Source organism: Taeniopygia guttata, chromosome 2 (genome assembly GCF_048771995.1).
Source record: "Taeniopygia guttata chromosome 2, bTaeGut7.mat, whole genome shotgun sequence".
NCBI classification, from domain to species: Eukaryota; Metazoa; Chordata; class Aves; order Passeriformes; family Estrildidae; genus Taeniopygia; species Taeniopygia guttata.
In genome coordinates, this window is record NC_133026.1 from 17,596,083 (window position 1) to 17,612,351 (window position 16,269).

At 35.5% G+C, this 16,269-nt stretch overlaps 1 protein-coding gene across 7 annotated transcripts in view; it reads left to right on the forward strand.

Annotated features, from left to right (window-relative positions):
- Positions 1 to 16,269, forward strand: part of ARHGAP21 (Rho GTPase activating protein 21) — a 112,210-nt gene that overhangs the window by 63,923 nt on the left and 32,018 nt on the right. For 6 of the 7 annotated variants that reach the window (XM_030264514.4, XM_072925450.1, XM_072925448.1 and 3 more), the window contains 3 exons: positions 2,446 to 2,524; positions 8,044 to 8,098; positions 15,952 to 15,981. In XM_030264514.4, coding sequence (XP_030120374.4) covers positions 2,446 to 2,524; positions 8,044 to 8,098; positions 15,952 to 15,981 — 164 coding nt within the window. The remainder of the gene's footprint in view (positions 1 to 2,445; positions 2,525 to 8,043; positions 8,099 to 15,951; positions 15,982 to 16,269) is intronic. The other variant, XM_030264517.4, reaches the window with a different exon arrangement.

Here is a 16,269-nt window from a genome sequence, read left to right on the forward strand (position 1 = left end):
GGTTTTTAAAAATATGGCAAAAATAATTTTCTGTGACGGGCTTGTGCTTGTATCAGTAATGGGATGTTGATATATTTTTAGAAAAAGTTATGTATCTCAAATTCACTGGAATAGGATATGTTTTGTATGTTCTTCCTAAAGAAATACAAAGTTTCTAGGTTGATTAGTTTAAAAACAGCTCTAGATCCCACTTGCACGCCATAAGGGTTTTGTGGGTTTTTTTTAACTCCTCCTTAGATAGTTATTTAGAGAAGGGCTACTTTGGCAAAATTTGATTGCTATTATATAAAGATGTTTTGGCTTGATAAAATGCAGCATATGTTGAATTTGTACAGAGGAACCATGTTAATTTCTGCTCTGTTCAGTGTCTGCCAAATTGGGAGAGATGAAATCTGTAGAGAATATTTTATTTTTAGTTATAGAAGAGATTTTTAAGAGCCCAGAATAAAGAGCAGAAAATAAAGGAGAGAAGACATTTTTAATAACTAGAATATTCTTCTTAAACACACTGCTTATAGCAGTTACATCTAATTAGGTCATGCCAGTATTTCTTGTTTATGAGTTTTAGGGTGAAATACATTACTATATCTCTGTCTTGGTATTATAAAACACTCGGGGAATAATCAGCCAGGCATATTGCTTAACCTCTCATGCAGACACTGTATACATTTCTTATTTTGTAGAATCAACTGTTGCTGTTATTAATTGGGTTTGGGTTTTTTTTTTTGTGTTGTTTCGTTGGTTTTTGGTTTGTGTGGGTTTTTTTGTTGTTTTTGTTTTTGGTTTTTTTTTTTCCCATAATGTATCCAATGAAAACTTGAATGAATGCTTCTCAATGAAAGCTTCTCAACAGAAAACTTGGAATATTCGTGCAAATTTGAGCAATAGAGGAAGGTATCTTAAGTATAAGACAGTCCACTCTGAAGTATTTTTGAATACTCCTGTAAAATCATCTTTGTTAAGGCTAGAAAGGTAATCTCCCATATTTAACCTCTAAGATATTTCATTAAAAATAGTTTTATGGAGTTAATAAATATTAGAAATATAGAAATATGAACAGCATAAACATATCTGTATTTCCCATGTCATGATCTTTGTGCTGTTGTTTATCTATATGCAAGAATATAAAGAACTAAAACATATGTGGAAGGGGCATTCTGATTAATTTCTACTTTGATCAAAATATGTAGCAGGCCACCAGACTGATGGAGAGCTGTTAGAAAAAGCCTTCTTGTTTCTGTTTCTTTTTTCACACTACAGGCACTGACTTCCCTTTGCTATGTATCTGAAACAGAACAAAGTTGTACTTGCAGAGTTGTCTGTGCTCATGTCATTTATATAAGCAGTTCTGCAGTGTGTCCCCATCAGATCTTGTGGCAGATCCATGGGATGTCTATTTCAAGCAGACTCCTGTCACTGCTGTGTGTAATCTAGTCTTATTCTGTGAAAAATAAAAGCTGCACAAGTATAGATAAAATTATATGACCTACTCTAATGATACTCCTAATTATAGTTTTTAGTGGGAACACTCAGTAAAGATCTGTGGCGATATAGTCCACATTGAAGGCTGTTCTTAAACAACCTGGAAAAGAGCCAGTTGGAGTCCCAGAGAAGGATCTGGTGTGTTCTGGGGAAGTTCTGCAGTATGACATAGCCAGGACAGGGTTGAGAGCTTGTTGCCACCAAGCTTTCTTTCATGGCTTAGGAAGCAGGAGACGAAACTCAAGAGTTCTTTCAGGCAAGAAGGTAAGCAGTGGATGAAGGGGAATAGGTAAACTTTTATAAAATTGAAAATATCACACCAGTTTATTGGCATGAAGTTTACTTTGTCTGCAGACAAAATTAAAAGTCAGATCTGTGTAATCTGTATGTGGAACCTCCTCAGAGCACAAGCATTTGAAGCATTATTGTCCCCAAGACAGAGTGAGTAGTCAGGGTGAACAGTTTTTTCCTTGCTTTGATTTGATCATGCTAGAAAAACAAAAAGGGCTTTCAGTTTCTAAAGCAGTGTTGAAAAAGCCATTCCCTTTGCCTCACTCTACACAGATCCTTTCTTTCAGCTCTTCTTCCTCCAGTAGCTCTTTGAAGCTCCCTACCTGTAATCCTGGAGACCATTTTCTCCTCATTAGGAAATTCAGGATACCTTTCTGCCCTTCTGATCAGAGATGTCTTAAATACTGTTTGGTCAAGAACAAACAGGATAGGTTTTGCATCACAGGCTAAAAATAGCTCTACATAATATATTCGACATTTATGAGGATATATGAAACTCTTAATGAGGAAGGTGTAACGTAATATTTGGAGAAATGTTTTTTTGTTTTTGAGGAAGACTTGAATTTAACATATGGGTGTTCTTGATTATTGTGAGGTATAGAAATGCAAAATAAAAACTGTTTAAAAAACATCTAGACAAACTAATTTCAGTTATAACTTTTCCCTCTACAGGTGACAGAATTATAAAAGTCAATGGAGAAAGTGTTATTGGAAAGACATATTCTCAAGTCATTGCTTTAATACAGAACAGGTAAGATAATAATATTATCATGTGCCACACTTCTTGTATGCTGAGCATGAAATGCCCACTTGTGGGAGTTTTGAAAAGTCATCGTATTACTAAATTTTCATTATTCACGCTCAGTTATATTATTTCCTTTTCCATATATTTGCTGATTGCTGAGAAAAGTTTGAGAATAGATGTGCTGAGTTGTACCACAGTCCTTTTATTGTTGGTACTTGTCCCTTGTTAGTAAACAACACCAAGTGTTATAGAGCTAATGGCTGAAATGTTTGAACATCTCTGCTGATACAGACACTTGGTTTCAGGCAAATAGAACCAAATTCTCAGTGTTATAGAGGAAGTTTGAACTTAAAATAGACAGATTAGGTGTATATACATGTGTCAATTAGAAAAAAAGTTTATAAAATCCACCTTGCTTATGAGATCTAAGAACTAGAAATCAGCACATCTGGTGAAGGAAAAATTCTTGCTTGTGCACACCTGCAGAATATCTGCAGTAAGTCTTTCCTCTGTTTTGCAGCAAATTAAGAACCTTGCTCAGAGTTGGGAAAATACTAATATTTACTGCTCCTTCAACTCACAAGCACTTGTGAAATCATGTCTATGCATGAGTCTAGATACTCTTTCATGTCTCATGTCTGCCTCCTTTTTTACAGTTTTTTTTTGTGTCAATTTGTTCTATAGCAACAAGTTTCTGATATAATACTGAACTATGTGGCAAAAACATGTATTATGATCAGCATGAAGGAATGTTTTCTAAGTACATCTCCCTTGTCATACTTTTAGTGGCTCATCACCTGTTAAAACAGATATGCTTACTGTTCGAAGAAGGAAAAATCAGATTCTGATCTTCCTATTTCAGTGATGTCTTTGTTCAAGATTTTGTTCCGAATGTGTCCCCCTCAGGTGGTTTGTGTCTCTGTGGTTTTGTTTTGGATGTTTGTTGTTGTTTTGTTTTTTAAAATAAACAACAAAACTGTATTCAGAGATGTGATGGACTTGGTAGACTGAAACATGTTTTGTGTCATTAATGCTGTCTGTACAAGAGCTGGACAGATGGGCTTTTTTATTTCCTTCACTGGGCATAACACTAACCATGCATTGTTTCTTTATTTTGTGCTTTTGCAAGCAGTGCTCTTATACAGTAGTGTATACCCAAGATATAGTGCATGCTCAACTATGTAGATCAGTCAATTAACTCTTAATCCCAGAAGGAGACCAGTCACATCTTTGAGTGGCTTGTGTGGTCAGTGATCCTTAACTCGAGGTGTGCCTGTGAATTGAGTTTATTTTCAGGAGTGTAGGTAGTGACCTATTCAGTAGAGCTGAACCCCTGCCCACTGTGGGTGAACTGGGGACACCTGAACAAGGCCTTGTCAGTGATTGTCTAGTGCAGCCAGGAAGGGTGTAGCACACTGCTGCATCTATCCCTGATTTCCATGAGGGCAGGGAGGATGAAGAGATGCTATTGTTTGTTAGGAGAGAACAGTTTGTTTTCTCAAGCCAGATGTGTGCATCACAGAAGATTGTAACAAAAGGTCATCTGTATCCTTGAGAGTTTTATACAGCATATTCAACCATCAGGAAGTCTACAGCTGAACCTCTTAGGATAAACAGATAAACATGAATTTTGATCCATAAAGCGAGCTCAGTTTCCATGTCAGGTGTATCTTGTAGCTTATAGAGAGTACTTCTCATGTGACTGAAGAATCAGCTGTCTCTCATTTTTTGCTTGAAAACAGTATTTTTTGAGCTCAGAGCAGTTTGGTCTGAATATAAGGGGTTTTTACTTCTTATGCTGTCATTTCATGCAAATAAAATTGCATTATGGTGCATGGTGCTCTTGCATTAACATTGACACCTGGGTCAGACTGATGGTTTGTTAGGCCATTATCCTCTGTGCTAATATCCAGTAAAGATTTCTTTGAAGTCTGTGAAAACACTGAAACTACAGAGTGATTTGAGTGGTCAGATAATACCAGCCCACTTTCTATAAATCCTTTGTTCAGGAAGCTGCTGAACTGCAAGGTTTATCTTCATTGCTTGATTTAGTAATTCTTGATAGGTTGGCCTTGCACAAGTTCACTCTTGAATGTCTTCACATTAAAAACACTCAGTGACACAGTTTTAGCTGTGTTTTGTGTCTTAGCTGATCTTTCATCCAACACACTTTGGCTTCTTTAGTTGGCTTCATGAAAGCAGCTTGCTCAAAGGCCTTTTGAAAGGCTGAGTTGTCTGCTGAAATATTTTTTTTATGACTAGAGACAGTTTTCATTATAGTCTTAATGTGTTGTATGTTGGTTTTCTAGACATTTAAATTGCTGTATTTTTATTGTTTTTAATTACTCATTCAAAGATATTGATAAGTGTAAATGCTTACTCTTTTGTCATTTTACTCATCTTCAGAGCAGATTTTAAGGTTACAACACACTTCATCCTCTCTTCTCTCTAAAGAGAGAGCTTCCCCATTGCTCACTGTTCAGCTGTTTGCAATAAAACTCAATGCAGGCTGGCAGATTTTTTTTAGATTACTTCTGTGGCTCCATTTTTATAGCTGCTTATTATTTTTCTAAAAAGTTGTTCAATTTTAGCTGCTTGTCTTCATTATATAATGCTGCAGACATCAAAACTTAGCTGCTTTATATGAAATGATACCCGTATCTTCCAGTGGGACTTAAGGATAGGATATAATTCAGCCATGCTCTGTACTGTTCCCAGAAAAGTTTCAAGCTGTGTCTAGAGTGTTTTCTATTTTCCTCTGCTTGGGGATAGCATAAAACCTAAAGTTACACTAGTTATTTCCTCTGGGAGATGAAAGGCACACCTCAGAAGAGTTGCTAGAATTAACTACAGTCCTGTAACATTAATCATGACTACACTTTTAACTCTACGTTTCCTACTTTTTGCCAAGAAAAATTTAACTCTGCATTTCCTACTTTTGCCAACATTCCTACCTTTTGCTGGTTTGGGCTATTAAGAATTTATTCTTATCTGTTTACATATATAATCAACTTGGAGATATGTTGATTGCTAACGTAAACTCTGTAGATTACTTATTATTCCAAATAAAAGAAGAAACAGATTCTGATTTGCAACTTCTCTTCCCCCCCACCCCTTTTCATTACAGAGGGGGATTTGAATGATTGTCTATTCTGCTTGTTTCTCTTTTCAAGCTGTTCTTCAAAGTGTTTGGATTACACAGAAATGTACAGTTTAGCTACTGAATCTGTTTTATTAATACAAAACAATGCATCAGAAGATAGACTTTATGATTACTGCTTTAGTTTGATAACTTGGAATCAAGACATTTGAATTTAACTCTCAGAATGTGTAATGAAAGTAATTGGAATGATAAATACCTCTGAGAGTTCTGAGTACTGTGTCTGGAGCTCCAGTGTAGGCTATCACTTTCTGTGTGGTGGTTCTTACTAATACTTTCTAGTTCATAATTTGCATTTACATTACATTGTACAATAAACCAGAAGTCTTCCTTAATATTTTTTGTTCCTGATATGAGAATTAAAAAGCATCCTGAGAGCATGTCTCAGAATATGAAGTAAGAACATCGAAATTGTCACCAAAAGGTTCTTCAGGCAAACAGGAATAGAATAGTTAAGTGGTTATTAGAGTTACATGTAAAACATTGTTTCTGGATGGAACCCTGTAGTCCTCTGAATGTCTTCTAAAAAGATGTTAATTGTGTAAATAGATTTAATCATTTTCTTAAAAAGGGGGAGGAGGAGAAACATGCAAAATACTTCAATGGGTGTGGTTTTTTCTGTGTCAAATTTTTTTTTATACAAAAAGTACTTCAAGAGGAGCAATGCTATCATATTTTTGACATCCAAGGTCTTCATCCTGCAAGTAAGAAGTTGCCTGATACGATTTTTACGTACATGCTATCCATGTGTAAAACTGAAATCTGAACACTTAAAAATGCCTCAAGCTGTTTATGCATTCTGTCAATATGGGAAATGCTATTGTAAATGCACATAAAGTCAATACTCCCTTGTTTCTTATAATTCAGTATTTTAAAATAATCTTTACAAAACTTTTGAAGACTTACTTTTTCGTACATGTATAGGGACTTAAAATAAAACCAACCAAAATTTAAATCACTGCTGATCTTCAGTTTTAAGACTAAAGTAAGTTTTATGCTGCTTGGAGAGCACTCTTTTCCAAAATGAATAGTGGTTTAAAAAGATTGTGAAACCAAATACCCTTACTCTGCTTTTGGAATTCAGCCTTACGTCTGTGGTTGTTAGAAAATGGAAAAGGAACCACAAAATAGAAATATTTTTCATATAAGAAAGCATAATAAATCACACATTACAATTTGAGATGATGGCTTTCTTTTCTGCACAAATAAACTGAGGTCCCTTCTCAGTGTTTTCATGGGCTGATCAGTGTGCCCTGTAGTTGGGCCAGTCTTTGTGTGGCTTTGTCTTTCCTCACCTAATGCATTGTGCTAACCAGTACAGGTGAGCTGATTTCTGCGAGCCACTTAGGTTGCATTGATACTTACACTGATACTGGTCAGGTTTTTTTAAAATATCCTTTTTTAATTCTTATATGTGAGATTTCTAAATAATGGTCACAGTTGGTTTTTTGGCCTCATTATACAATATATATATATTATATATATATATGTATATATAATATATAATAGGCTGTACATTAGTCTTTTGTAGTCCTTCTCTGTACCTGTTCCATCTCACATTTAATGAATGTGAACAGGTTATTCCATTATCTCAGATGAGATAATAAATTCATCTATTCTTATCCAATGTTGCAAGCATATGCTTCCCTCTCGCTTGTGAAAATACCTTGCTTCTGGTAGATACCAACTGTGGATTTCACTGTTTTTAAAATATTCAACTGGGTAGCTGGTACACTGTACATTTGGTGTCCTGATTTTGCTTGTGTTTGAGTCGCACTGATCTATTCAGATTCCTGGATCTTTATGCTGTTGCTGCTTGTGGTTTCAGCAGCTCAGACTGACAATTGCAGCAATTACAAATAGTAAGCGTTTTTCATCCATATTTCAGATGTCATCTGAATGACTGTTTAAGTTGATCCTGCTAGGAGGTGATTTCAGTGAAAAGGTGTAGGTCAGTACTGGCCTTGGTATTGCTCCTCTTTTCAAACGAGGTGGTGATCACGATGTCACCACAGCAATTTTAAAAAGTGCTACAAAATTTTAGTTTTAAATTGAAGAAAGAGGAAAGTTTTAGCTTTTATTCACAAGTAGTGTACCTTGGGACTAAAAGAAGGGAAAAAAAAAAATAAAGCTACCCAAACCGGTGTGTTGGCTCAATAAACTGGCTCAGTCAGATTTCTCTTCTGCTTTACTTCCTAAGATTCTTGTGGAAATCAGTGATTACTTTTGTTGTGTCACATGTTTGTCATAGTAGCTGAGGGTTAGAGTTTTTGAACAGTCCATGAAAGTAAATTGATTGTCTTTGTAATAAGAATTGAAAATCTCTGAAAGTTTATCTGTGATTTTTTTTCCCCATTTCTTTCAGTGACAGCATATTGGAACTTAGTGTTATGCCAAAAGATGAGGACATCCTTCAATTGGTATGTTCATGAAACTTCTGTTCAGAGAGTATATTACCTAACAAAAATGTTCTGTTGTTGGTTACAAAGTCTTTGAAGTGTGCTATCAGCAAATAATTAGAGTTAATATTTATCTCTTCGTAATTCCTTAGATATTTTCCTACCTCATTGCCATGCCTGAAATTTCAGGGGAATCTAAATATAAGGAATATTGTCTTCACATGATATTTCTAGCATGTTAAAAAATACGTCTTGTTCATATTTTTACTGTAATTTAGATTAATTTCATTATGTTATAATGTATGAATCAGATTGCTTCTTTTAATTAGGTTGTCCAGTTCTAAAGAATTTGAATTCAAAACTAGCATATGAAGCCTTTGTTAATAAGTCGGTAATTGTGAATGGTGTGATGAATGGGCCGAAGTGACTGCTGTAAATGTTTTGTTGTACTAGTGCCTATTTGTTACGGATTTTAATTGAGGTCCTGCATGTGTAGTAAGATAATTCATCTCCTATTTAGTGTCTCTAAGTCCAAAAGAGTCTTGAATAATACATGATATGTAAACATATATTGTGAAAAATCAAAATTACGCCTAGTGTATTGATATGCTCTAGTTTATTTTTAATTGGGAGCAGAGGAGAGGAGAAGATGGCAGGCAGGGTAGATTTTCTTGTTAGTAGTTGGATAAGTGTATTTTCTAATCCACATAGAAGTAGTGAGATGACTTTGTGTTAAGAAAGACCCATGGGTTTCAGTAGTTGTTTTCTACTATTACAGACCAAAATAATTAGTAAAGAGAAAAACAAAAAAACTTTGTTTGGCATTAAAGTGAAGGTAGAAGCTAGTACAGGAACTCTCCAGTTAGGACAACAAGCGAAGATTGATAGAATAGAAGTGATATTTTGAGAACATTTGATGAAGACATATTTCAGTAATCAAACACAGAAAGTGTTGGGGGCAGGGTGTGAGTTTTGATTGCATGAATAAGTGGGAGAGAAAAGCTGTTGGGGTGTTTTTTGGTGGTTGGTTTTTTTGGGTTTTTTTTTTGTTTGTTTGTTTTTGTTTGGGTTTTTTTTTTTTTGCTTTTTGTTTTTAAATTGGAACTGTGAATATGTATAAATGCAGGAATAATGCTATAATTTAAATTATCAGAATGCCCTACGCATCTAATACAGTCTTGTAGCCATAGTAGTGTAAGAATCTGGACAAGGCAGGATTTGTAGTTTTAAGGTTAAACATTTGTATTTATCGTAATGAAAAGGTCTTAGGCACATCATCTCTCTGCTGGTGAAACAGAAAGTGCAAACTTCAGGTGAAATAGAGATGAAAACTAACGAGTTGCATATAATTTGTTAGATCAACAGGTGAGATGGGAGCAGAGGGCAAAAAAGGATGATTGTTGCCATTAAGGGTTAGGAAGGGATATTAACAAAAAAAAATAAGGTCATTTTCCTTCAGAAGATGGAGGGATAAAGAAAAGAGAAAAAAAGACCTGCCTGTGGAAGTTCTAGGGAAAGACTGGATATAAGAAAAATCTTCAGGTGTCATTATACAATAGTTCCTTCAGAGTTTTAAGATGTGATAAGAGTTGTGACTTTTGTATGTGAGGTTGCTCTGTTGAAGATAGAAAAAGGATTAGGTTTGACAGGTGAAGTCATAATTCTGCAAAAAATGCTTTACATTGACCATATAGCTTGTGTGAGTTCTTTCAGTTGTTCACTGTTGGATTGGGTCGTGACACAGAAGGATTTTATGCTAATGTTTGCTAAGATGCAGTTGTGTGGGATAAAGTGAACTGCCCTTGAGGGCTTCCAGGTGCACATAGTATTTTCCAGAGGAAAGCCTTGGAGGCACAGGTGTTTCCTGTATCCATAAGGTTGAGCAGTACTGGCTGTACTTGGGCCTATTGGAAATGACCTCTGATAGCAGCAGTTTGTTCATTCAGTCATGTCACAGAACACTTCAGTATATATGTTTCCAAGTGTCAATTTTTGATGGCTGAGCTGCAACTGGTGAATAAAAAGATAATAAAAATGAATTGTATCTTACAACAGTCTGTCAGCTGTGGCCTGTAATTGTATCTGTTTTAGCCCACCACGCAGGAGTAAAGATTTTAGCACTTCTAAAATAATTTGCAATCTTTTGAGACAGTGCATTCTCAGTAACGTCAATAAAATGAAGAATCTGTACAATTCCTCTGAATTGTAATAGAGGAGAAACTTACACCTGAAGTTGTGTTATGTAAGCTATTATAGAATGTTAAATAACTTAGTAGTCTGCTGTGACATATGTCACTGTAAATGTCTTCAAATAGTGTTACATTGTAAATTGATGTTAAATACCAATGTGCTGTAAAAATAGCAAAATTCCAAGCACTACTGGATATTGTAGTATGAGCTAACAAGTGTTATATCTAGTGCAAAGAGGATGGAATAGGTTCATTATATTCAGGAACAATGTTGGTTGTGCTAAATTTTATAGTACTTGGCAGTCTACTCCATGTGCTCATGACTGAAGGCTGGAGATATAGTTGCTTGTTTCTATCCTTAGTTTGCTATTTATAAACCTTGAGTTTAGTCTTCAGAAATACCCATATATGTCTGTGAACCTCTTGGTATATTGAATTTTCTGAAAACAGGGTTTCAAATCCATTCATAAGTAGTTAAAATGAAGTGGTGCAATCCCCAGGCCATTGCCCTCTGTGGCATGGTGAACAACGCTTACTTGGGAGGGAATTACATGTGAAATCTACCATTAGTGAAACCAGTGTCACTTTTTGTTTGTTCACTGGTGTGATGTTGAAAATGTCACTTTGTAGATGGGGAAAAGGATATTTAAAGCATCTATGTCTAAAACAAAATCTTAAACTCTTGACAGCTGTGTATGTCTTGGTTTTTTTCATGCTCCTCCTCAAATTTACAATAAATTTACTTAAATTTATCAAAAGAGATTATTTTGAAACATTTCTAGGTGTATGACCATTTTTAAACCAGGAAGAGGAGGATTATTTTTATGTCATGTTGTCCTTGATGTTTCAAATTTGATGCATCTATATGCAATTTCTGTAGCATTCTTAACCTTTTTTGACAGAATTCTGGCATCTTGTAGGTTTTAGTACTGCTGACTTCATGCAAATGGGAAGACGCATTTAGGTCAACTACAAATAGTTTCTATTTCTCAAGTGTATTCAATGAAATTGTTGCTGTTTTGTAGCCTTTGGATAACAACTTTAATACTAAAATACTGTTCAAATTTTGACAACGTTCCAGTTGTTCAAAGGCTTTTTGTGCTATGTGGAAAGTACTGAATGTGAAGGTGTTCCATGTAGTAAACCAAGTTTTCTAAGCTTCCTTGCAGGTGAGCATTGTTATGAGTGTTGTGAGTAGGATTTGTTGTGTCTAACACGTGTATGTTAGTGTGTCCTCCATATTCAGGGTTTTTGGACCATTTTTTCTGGGAATGTTTCATGTTGAAGTGTTACTTGCTAACTGTTCCTGTGTGTAAAAACGAATAGATCCTACACGTCACTGATTTTCTAAGTACCAGGCACTTGAAAATACCACTCTTTGAAAAATGATATCTTTGCTATGATCTGCATTGGAGCTGTTTGTTTGGAAAGTTATTTGTAATGTAGCATATAAGCATCATTATATATGATGCTTATTGCAGGTAAATATATGTAGATATTATTTTGTAGGTGTGTATAACTATGCTGTGTATAAACATATATACTATAGGTAAGGTATCCTTTTATTCACCATAATTTTCTAGCACTTTTCTCACTACACACTCACTCAAAAGTTCATCTTACCCAACTTTTAGCCTATCTCCAATAGTTTACTTTCAAAAAAAAAACATTTCCTTACAGGAATTGTCCCTAAAGGTAAGAGGCTATTTCTGGTCTTAGGTGTTGTCACCATAAATTTCATTAGTGTCCAAATCTGTTGAACTGTGCCGTAGCCTTCCAGAAAGAACTTTGCAGTTTCATTTACGGAAAGATGTTATTGAACATTCTATGAATAATGGTAAAGATGGAAGTAAAAGGGGGCTGTTTACTACTATGTTTTTGATAAATTTAGTTAAATCTTAATCTTTCCTCAGAATTACAGACCAATGAAGCTGCAGATCAGTAACTGAAAGTTTAACACATTTGACAAGAAATGTTCCTCTTGTCATAGATAGTAGGGGAACCAAAAATCCTAGATGGGAATGACCAGGAAAATGAGTAAAAGTCAACGGAAGCACAGGTTTTCTTTTTTGTTTCTCCTTCTTTCTAGTCAGGTCATACAGAAATTTCCAGTATATTGGAAGATCTGTACAGCAGAGAAGAGAGTGCTGCATTATCATTTCTGAACTTAGAATTTTTGTGGGATTTGGTGGATCTCAAGGCCTTGTAGTACCCTGAAATTGCCAGCTGTGCACTTATAATGAAAAAATAAAAGGGGAAAAAAAACCCTCTAACAACAGCAAAAAGAAAAATAACTTAAATGAAAATGTGTCCTAGAGTTTTACATGCCCCAGTAAGCTCATGTCTCTGACTACAGGTCTGCTCACAGTTGGCTTCCATGTAAAAAGAGTGCCAGTTTAATTTTGGTTTTCTTCCTGCGACCATCTATTTACATCAGACCTAGTGGAGGAACATGGCAAATTGTGAAATACTTTCATTTGTTTTATCTTTTAATAAAGATAGAGATGTTTTTCTAAGTAGCTATATTTAGTCCAGAGGCTTGGAACATTTTTTTAATTCCACATTTTGTGCTGAGTTACTGATGTGCACAGAGGTTAATATTAAAGCGGTGGCAGCAAGCACAGTGGGAGGCAGGTGTGGTGTGAAGACACAGTGACCTAGAAGAAGAGACTTAAATTTTATTCTCCAACCGTGCATGTTAAAAAATATCATTTGCATCAACACTCCGAACCACAATTTAGGCTTTACAAGAAAGTCTCTTACGCAGCTTGTATTTGGAAATAAAATTTACTTGGCCAAAGGCATTAAATTTTGCATACTAAAGATGTGCTGCCTTTAGGAAGAAAAGGTGCATTTTTTGTTTTTTTTTTTTTTCAAATAACATTATCTGACTGTAGTGTTGGCGTGTCTCAGAGTAAAATGAAAGCACTTGAACTGTATTGTTAGCATTCTTGCCAGAAAAAACTGTAAGTAGAAAATGTTGCCTATTAAGAGACCTGTAAACCTTTTCTGGTGTGCAGTTTTCATACTCATGATGACAGTGAGATTAGGTTAAGACTGGGGAAGAGAACAATTTAGTAGTGAAGAAAGAAAATCTGAAGCCAGACTAGTTGGAGAAGGAAAGAAGAATGCCTCAAGCTCAATTTTGCAAGGAGTTAGGCATGTTAGCTTCTGATTCATCAAAATGCTTATCACCAATTTAGTGAATAGTTGTGTTGAAATTCTGTTGTTATTCATCCTGTGGTGGAGTGAAGCACACTCATCCTCAGTGAAACATAGGGCTGCATGTTTTCATGGATTTGGGCTAACGGGTGTAGGATATGGTTCGTTTGAAAGTAAAGGGTTTCCCATGATTCTTTCCCAGAGGAATCCTCATGCACTTGGCTGTTACTGTTCTAGCCTCTAATAGCATTAAATCAAGGGATTATATGTGGGACCAAAGCCCTTCAGCTATATTTTAGGTGGTTAATTAAATACCTTGGTAAAATGGTTTATTTGCTTAAAATGTATTTTGTCTATCATATGGCATGAATGTATTACCTTAGGAGTTAAAACCCTTAACAGTTCTACAAATTCACAGTAAGAAATTATTCCTTTACCACAGGAGTTTGCAAACTTTTTGCAAACAAAACCAGATTGCAAGGGGGGAAGAAATGGTACCCAGTAACTAGAAACATGCCGAGTTCTTACTGTAAGAGCAGCAATTTTCTTCTAGTAATTGTTGCAGAGTTGTTATCCATCAGAGCAGTTAATGTCACTCTCAATTGCTGCATTTGTATTCTAATCTTTTGAAACTGCCATTGTTTTGAGAAGGTGAAAAAGAGCTCATAAAACACCTAGACTAATTTTTGGATCATTTTGGGACTTCTGAGTATCCAGTTCTGGAAATTGAAATGGTTTGCAAGTGTCTGAATTAGGAGCATTGCTAATCTGGATATTAAAGAACGTTTTTATTCTCTAAGTTGTAAGCCTTTTTTTGTTTGGTTGATTTGTTTTTTGTTTTAAGACTATAAACACTTAAAATTCAGCCTTTATGAATGTATCCTGTTGTAATCCCTTAGAGATTAAGGTAGCATTTTTCACATTATTTAGATTGTTATAGAAACTAAAGAGAGAGTAATACTCAAGCAGTGTTTTATGTGGTTGCAAAATATGTTAAATATCAAAACAATGTATGAACTAATACTTTGGTGTATTTCACATTTCTTAGTCTCTAAACCTCTTCTAAAAATCTCATCACTTTGTGTTTAAAGCAGTTAAAATATTTCATTGGTAAAAAGGCTGATAATACCCCCTTCAGTGTGATATTTGCAGGACAGATCCATCAGTTTCTGTGTAATTTGCATTATTTTCTGTAGGCCCTTAATCAGAGTTATCAAACAAAGATACCAGATATTCTTTGTGGAAGTATCACAATCCTGTCTATGAACTTCCTTTTTCTTGGAAGTACATTCTGCTTTGTCTCGGTGCTTTCTTGGGTAGTGGGTGGAATGAGGTTGAGAGGAGAAATACACTTTTCAGTAACTGTCTTACACAGAACTGGCAGTCTCTCTGGATATACCTGCAATCATGGAAACATAATTTTTTGTGGGAGGAGAAAACCTAGCTGATCTCATTTTGGACCCTGTGGGAATGCTGTCTTCTAAAGGTGATGTTTTAATACCTGTGATTAATTTTGTCAAGAGCTGAGAACTTATTTTTATACTCACTTGTAGTCTTTGGCTACAATCAGATCACACCAGCTTTGGAATTTAGCCTTTCTGCTATCAAAGTCAATGAAGCATTGTTTGTCAGGGGAATGTTTTACAAAAACAGAAATGGGATATTTTCTGTTCATTTAATGTGTGCACATCCTGGAGAAGGTAGGATATCAGCTGTTTCATCAGCTGTATAAATTATTGTTTATTTTCTGATTAGGGGGCAACATATGATGGTTTTTGTTTGTCTTGCATGCCTGAAGGATCTTGCTTAATCTGTTTTTTGAGTCTTCAGCATCTCTTACAATTTTAAAAATTTAATTCTTCAGCCCATCAAGATCTTAAATAGCCATTTATTTAAAGCTTTAGAAACGTTTGTCTTCATACGTTCCTTTCCTCCATTAAATGTGTCAGTGGAAGCCTGTCCTGATTTTTACTATGAGTGGAGGAAAAAAAATTACAAATCACATGAGGAGAGTATTTCTGCAGCATCATTCCTCTAATTTCAGATGTAGAGCGTGAAAGCAGCTGCAATCAGCTGACAGTTTGTGGTCATGTTCGGATATACGTGAGGAAGGGGCGTGCTGTTTGAAGTGCATTATAAAGCCGTTGTTTCGTCACCAGGAAGCAGGGATGGATGGTAGCAGCCCAGGGAAATGAGAGACAGTGATGTTGCTCTATTGCACAGAGCCAGAGCTCTCTGCAGGCAGCTGTAGGGATGCACCAAGGCAGAATGGCACAAATGTATTTTGCTTTTTGTAGAGGTACAGAATAAATGTAAGGAGCAGATAAAAGCCTGAGATGGACATGCTCACAAGGAGGATGAAGTTATTTTTTATGCTCTACTGCCCTTTATGTCTGTTGGTACTTTCCAGTGAAATCAGTGAAGCTGTTTTTTTAGCTTGCTGTAGTCAACATCAATATGACAAGATAATTCTGTCTTTACATCTGTAAGCAGTTTTTACTGTGTTTTCCTGTTTTCTGCCAGCTGCAGTTTACAAAGGATGTCACAGCACTGGTAAGAAATGTACAGTAGCCATTTCTCTGATGGTTTTGTAAGGCATGCTTTTCTGAATGATTTGTGAGAAGCAAGAATATGAAACAGCAAGTTTGGTAATGAACCAGATAGTCTGAGCTGAATTTTCTTCATAATGCTGATCTCTTGATTTGTGGTTTGTGCCTGTGTTATTTGGTCTGTTTTCTCTCAGTGTGCTTTAATATTTTGCATTTCACTAATGCTCGATGTAACATTGCAGCAGTATTGTAAATGCCTCGCCCTCCTCTCTACTTTGCTCTGTGTTCATTT